The sequence below is a fragment of the Passer montanus genome, unplaced genomic scaffold, assembly GCF_014805655.1.
Source record: "Passer montanus isolate IOZ18808 unplaced genomic scaffold, ASM1480565v1 scaffold5, whole genome shotgun sequence".
In the NCBI taxonomy this organism is placed as follows: Eukaryota; Metazoa; Chordata; class Aves; order Passeriformes; family Passeridae; genus Passer; species Passer montanus.
The window spans coordinates 9,202,654-9,208,963 of NW_024369929.1; the positions used below are offsets into that span (position 1 = coordinate 9,202,654).

Below are 6,310 nucleotides of genomic sequence, written 5' to 3' on the forward strand. Positions count from 1 at the left end.
CGAGCTGTCAGGGCGCTCGGGGGGCCGCAGCCGGCACCGGGACACGGCTGCGCTCGGCTCCCGGCTGTCACCCCGAGCCGGGCGGGGCGGGGCCGCGGCTCCCGCGGGCTCTGACCCCGGCAGCACGGGCCCGGGGCCGGAGCGGGCTGAGGGCTCGGGCGGAGCGGGAGGAGCGGGCGGAGCGGGCTGAGGGCTCGGGCGGATCGGGAGGAGCGGGCTGAGGGCTCGGGCGCGCGGCCCCCGCTCCCCGCCCCGCGCCCGCCCGCCTCTCCAGAGCCGTCTGGCTGCAGCAGAGCCTCAGACAGAGGAGGGGAGAGGAGGAAAAAAAAAACGCTGAGTGAGTGGAGTGGAGCCTGGGAGGGGCTCCTTAAAGAAACGCTGCCGCCGCTTGGCATTGTGGCCGGCGAGGAACTCGAGGGGGGGAAGCCATCGGAGCTCCTCTCGCTTATCCTCTTCCCACCCCCCCCACCCCACCCCCAGCCGACAAAAAAAAAAAGGAAAAAAAAAAAACAACAAGCCAACCGAAAAAAACCTCGGGGGGGGAGTCGTGGGGGGGATCCTGAGAACATCTTATAAACCGGATTGCACTGAGAGGAGGAAAAAAAAAAGCAAAAAAGATACAAAATATACAAGCAAAAGGCAACAATTCCCCGGTCTCCAGCAGTCGCCCACCCTCCCTTTCCTTCTCTCCTGCTGGCCATCTGCCTTGGGTTCTCCTTTGTGTCTGATCTCTTACTACTGAGCCGAGCGCAGGCGGAGGGTGCACCACACACAGGGACTATGCCCAGCTCGCTTTTTGCAGACATGGAGAGGAACGGGAGCGGCGGCGGCGGCGGTGGTGGTGGTGGTGGCGGGGGAGAGACCCTGGATGACCAAAGAGCCCTTCAGATCGCCCTGGATCAGCTCTCCCTGCTGGGGCTGGACAACGACGAGACGGGCTCCATTTACGACAACGAGCCTCGGAAAAAGAGCGTGAACATGACTGAGTGCGTCCCGGTGCCCAGCTCGGAACATGTCGCTGAGATAGTGGGGAGACAAGGTGGGTGCCTGCATGCCAGGGGGTGTGGGGGCGCGGGTGTCCCCTCCGCGCTGCCGGGCGGGCGGCTCAGATGCGACACTGGCCATTCCCAGGAACGCTGCAGCCGTGCCGTGGTGGCCAGCGCCGGCTTCCCCCAGACAAAGAAAGTGCAGCGGCAGACGTGATGTTTCCGAGGAGTGTTATGCATCAGTTTCGAGATGCACTCTCAGCTGCCGGGTTGGGGGAAAAAATCAGGAAAATGATAAAAATCTGTCCTTTCCTCCGGCTGCAAAAGTTAAGATTTTGCAAGAGGAAACGGGAAGGAAAATGGGAGCCTCGGTGCTTTCCCCCCTCCACCACCCCAAAGTTAGAAATCGTGGATTATTTTTAAGGAAGAGAAATGGAGTGGAGAAGTGGAACAATGGGGTTGGAATAAAGCATCCGCAGTGGGGAATATGGCTCATTCGGTACAGCCTCTGCTCCTCACCTTAAGAACTGATTTTATTTTTCCAAAAGGAAAGTGCTGAGCAGGAATGTGGACTGGCGGGTGTGTTGATTTGTGAGGGCTGCTTGCATTTGATTTTATTTTTTTTTTTCCTGGGGGTTCAGTTTTCCCGCCCCCTTTTTTTTTTTTAAATTTTTTTTTTGTCGCTTCGTTTTTTATTTTTTCCCCCCCCTGTGTTACCGACCCTGTGAACTGCACGTTGGTAGTTTTGGGGCAGTTTGCATGGCAGATGTGTCGGTGGCCACTTGCGATGCCTTTGGGCGTGTGCCAGGGCTGTGGGCTGACATTACTTTACACCGTGACCGAGGCTCCCGGACGAGATGCCAGCGATCACCTGGGGTTGGGGGCAATGTGTTTCGGGTGGGTGTGTATTTTTTTTTTCCCCTCCCTAGCTGCACCCAAACAATGGGTTGTAACCGGTTCTCCCCCACCACCTCCCCTTCCTCCCCCTCCCCTTCGCCCTCCATCTCCGCATCTCGTTCCCAGGTTGTAAAATCAAAGCTCTGCGGGCAAAGACCAACACCTACATCAAGACCCCGGTTCGCGGGGAGGAGCCGCTCTTTGTTGTGACGGGCAGAAAGGAAGATGTGGCCATGGCCCGCAGGGAGATCATCTCTGCGGCCGAGCACTTCTCCATGATCCGAGCCTCGCGGAACAAGAACACAGCCCTGAACGGCACCGTTCCCGGCCCCCCGAACCTGCCCGGCCAAACCACCATCCAGGTGCGGGTGCCTTATCGCGTGGTGGGCTTGGTCGTGGGGCCCAAGGGGGCGACCATCAAGCGCATCCAGCAGCAGACGCACACGTACATCGTGACCCCGAGCCGGGACAAGGAGCCGGTCTTTGAGGTGACAGGCATGCCAGAGAACGTGGACCGGGCCCGGGAGGAGATCGAGGCGCACATCGCCATGCGCACCGGCGGCATCATCGAGCTGACGGACGAGAACGACTTCCACGCCAACGGCACGGACGTGGGCTTCGAGCTGAACGGCACGGGCAGCCTCTGGAGCAAGCCCACGCCTCCCAGCATCACACCCACCCCGGGCCGCAAGCCCTTCTGCAACTACCGCAACGACAGCTCCAGCTCGCTGGGCAGCGCCTCCACCGACTCCTACTTCGGGGGCGGCACCGGGGGGGGCGGCAGCGCCCGCCTGGCCGACTACAGCCCCCCGAGCCCGGCGCTGAGCTTCTCGCACAACGGCAACAACAACAACAACAGCGCCAACGGCTACGTGTACGGCGGGGGCGGCGGCGACGTCCTCTCCTCCCCGGACTGCTGCTCCGAGCTGCCCTTCGACTCGCCGCCCGGCTTCGACCTGGCGCCCGCCCCGCCGCCCGGGGCCGCCCTCCTCTGGCCGCAGTTCGAGCGCGGGTGCGCAGCGACCCCGGCGGGCGGCTGCTGGCCTCCTACCCGCTGTACGCCAACGGGCTGGGCGCCCACCTGCCCGGGCTGCCCTCCGACTCGTCCGCCTCGTCCTCCTCCTCGTCCAGCTCCTCGTCCAGCTCCTCCTGCTCCTCCTCTGGCGTGCGGCGGAAGGGCAGCCGCGACTGCTCGGTGTGCTTCGAGAGCGAGGTGATCGCGGCGCTGGTGCCCTGCGGCCACAACCTCTTCTGCATGGAGTGCGCCAACCGCATCTGCGAGAAGACGGAGCCGCAGTGCCCCGTGTGCCACAGCGCCGTCACCCAGGCCATCCGCATCTTCTCCTGAGCGCCGCGGGCACGAACCGGGGGGGCCGGCGGGGCCGGGGGCGCCGCCCGCCTGCGGGCTGCGGCCGAGGGAGGGCTGGGGGGTGGTGTGACAGCGGGTGCATGCTATAAATAATAACGGGCGACTCCATTCTAGTGCTAGGCTAGTTTTTACACTGTACTTTAATACGAAGCTTCCAAAACTCCCCTTTTTTTATAAACAAACAAACAAACAGAAAAAAAAAATAGAAAAAAAAATTTGAAAGTAGAAGATGCTTATGATGATGACAATGGTGTGTGGACTGTTAGTAAAACGTGCTGGTAGTTCTAGGATGCTTATTACAAAATAATTAAATCTATGGGTGGATACTTTTCTGAATGTTCATGAAAGGGCAAGAAGTTCCTGTGAAAAACCATGATACTGCAGCTTTATCAGACTTTTAAAAAGAAAAAAGAAAAAAAAAACCAACAAAACTGTAACATATCTCTTATATATATTAAAAACGTTTAAAGGTTTTAAAGATAAATTGCATTAATACAGATTGAAGTATTTTATTCTTTTTTGACTTGAAAAATTATATTTCATATTGCAAAGATGTTTACAAGTATTTTAATTTAAGTTCAGTGAACTTTTTGTAGCTGGGTTAAATCTTTTTTATTTTAGTATGGCCTTATGGCAAAGAACACTGTATTATTTTAATATCACACAATTGTGAACGGAATTACAAACCATAAAATGTGTAATGCTTTGAACAGTATTCTGTTGGGATGGAGATTTTATAGGTTCAGAAAAAAATCTTTTAAATCTGCTTCACCCAGCATATTTTCTATTCAGTGATATAAAGCATATTTTATTCTATATTATTACAAAAATGGAAATGTATAAACATATGTCAAAAGGAACTGTTGAAGCTTTCTAACATTTGTATAAATAGAATTCAGTGGAAATTACAAAAATTCTGTTGCACCACTATAGTTTTAGTATTTCTATTTTAATACATTTGTTTACCACTTGTTTATGTATATGTAGGTGACGTTACTTGAGCTTAAATGTACTTTACTGAGCAAAGTTTAAAAACAAAGTATATTTTATTTTATGATAAAGGGCCTTTAACCTCATGGTCAAATACTAATATTATATTTGCTGAGACAAGATTTGAAATTGTATCAAGAGTTTTATTTTTCTGACATTTAAAGTTCTACATAATAAAAGTAAAACTTAAGTAATGGTGCTACTTCATGTTTTTTTAAGTATTTCTATATAAATAAAATAAAATATTACAGAAAAAAAGGTACTCTCTGTGGTGATTTGATTTCATGTGCTGAGAGTTTTTTCTGGAATTTTTGGTTCCTGCTTGTATCAGTGAAACATGTTGGGAGTTTAAACTGTGTCATGCTAATGTTGCTGGAACTCATGCAGGCTTCCAGAATAATCCTGCCATCCATACCTTATAACATGTTTTTAATGAAAAAAAAATTGAGTTTTTTAAAATATGTATTATATTGCTGGGGTTTTCTACAGGACAAAATGCTATTTTTTAAAATAATCTCTAGTCATGAAAAGTGCTTGGGTTTGTGTGAATTGGCAGGCAGAGCAGAGGCAGTAGGAACCTGGAAAGGAGCTGAAGGAGGGAGCAGGGAGGCTCCTCTGGTGCCCTGTGCTGATGGAGGCTCCGGGTGCCCAGGGGCCTCAGGACCACCCCAAACTTGGCGCTCCTGGAGCAAGGGCTGCACTAGCCCCCCTGAGTCCTTGACAGTGGATTTGGCAGTTGTGGCTGGGGTAACTGGTGCTGACAAGCTTATTGAATCAAACATTCATTGCCCTGTCAGGTTGGTTTGGCGTGGCTGGTGCCTGCAGTGGCGCTGGGGCGAGGGACGCTCGGCCCAGCCCAGGGACACCGCGGGCAGGGACTTGTGCTGCTCCGTGGAGTCCATGGGGATGAAGTGGCTGTTGGCTGATGTGTGTTAGAGCAGATTGCAGAAGGTGCTGCACATCCCTAAATGTTTATCTTAGAGCTTCCATTGCCCTTTCCAGTGGGTGAGTGAAAGCAACAAAGGAAAGGCAGAGTGCGTAGCGGATTTCATATGCTTTACTTTGTGCTTAGCAGTGTATGGGCAGAGCTGCTCTGCTCCGATCTCCTTTATGGACTCCAGAGCTGCTGGTTGGGTGGGAAGGGGGAGGAGGGAGGATGCGGCAGGGGATGATGGGATCTCTTTGTTTGATTTGATTTGATTTTTGCTTCTTTCATTGAACTGTGGTTGTGGTATCATCCGATTTATAGGGCTAGAATCCCTCACTGAGTGTTGCATCTATCTCAGGAATCTTGGAGGTTTGGATGGGGGGCAGATACCCCCCACCCCAAGGCTGTGGAAAAGATTCCAGAGAGTGGCAGAGAAGATGTGTTTAAATACATAAGCAGTACAGACACTGAAAAAACCCTTGGCAAGGTCAGTTACTTTAGAGATCAGGAAGTTTAAGTCCATGTGTATGTTTTCTTGATGATGGGTGTTTAGGAAATGCTCTCAAAGATGCGTCAATCAATTTCTCATGTCTGTGTAAATATCCCTGTGCAGTTTTCAGGGAAAAGTTGTGGAAATGACTATAAATAAAAATTGAATTTGATCACTTTGTTTGGTTTCACAAAATGTGAAAACTAAAGTCTCCTTTTCTTCCCTGTGATGTACAATCCTGCTGTGTCCCCGGTGTTGGCAGTGGTGTTATGGATGGCTGTGAGCAGCCTCTGGAGAACAGCCCCTGGCTCAGGAATGCCCTGGCCTGGGCTGCCCAGCCTGTCAGTAAATCCAACTGGCCTCGTTGTCCATGGTCATCCTGCAGGACTTGCTGTTTCTTTACCAGGCTGTGATGGAAACAAAGCCAATCCCCTCTTGGTCCATGGCTCTGGCTGCCTTTTCAGCCTCTGCACGCTGTTCCAGCCGCTTTACATGCTCCATGTGCCTGTTGTCTTGAGATGGAAAGATGGGCTGTAGTGCCTTAAAAACTGTGTTCACTCCTCTTTGGGAATTATTTTGCCTGCAGAGGGACCAGTCCGGATTATTCTTGCTTTGCCTTTTGCCCAGCCTTCCAAATGTGATGCTGGCAG

At 52.1% G+C, this 6,310-nt stretch overlaps 1 protein-coding gene across 1 annotated transcript; it reads left to right on the plus strand.

The window, feature by feature from the left end:
- Positions 1-241: 241 nt before the first annotated feature.
- MEX3B (mex-3 RNA binding family member B) lies at positions 242-3,751 on the plus strand. The gene is given in 3 exon segments (XM_039723284.1): positions 242-1,039; positions 2,010-2,894; positions 2,897-3,751. Coding segments are annotated over 3 exon segments (1,479 nt in total). The 5' UTR covers positions 242-780; the 3' UTR covers positions 3,232-3,751.
- The last annotated feature ends 2,559 nt before the right edge of the window (positions 3,752-6,310 follow it).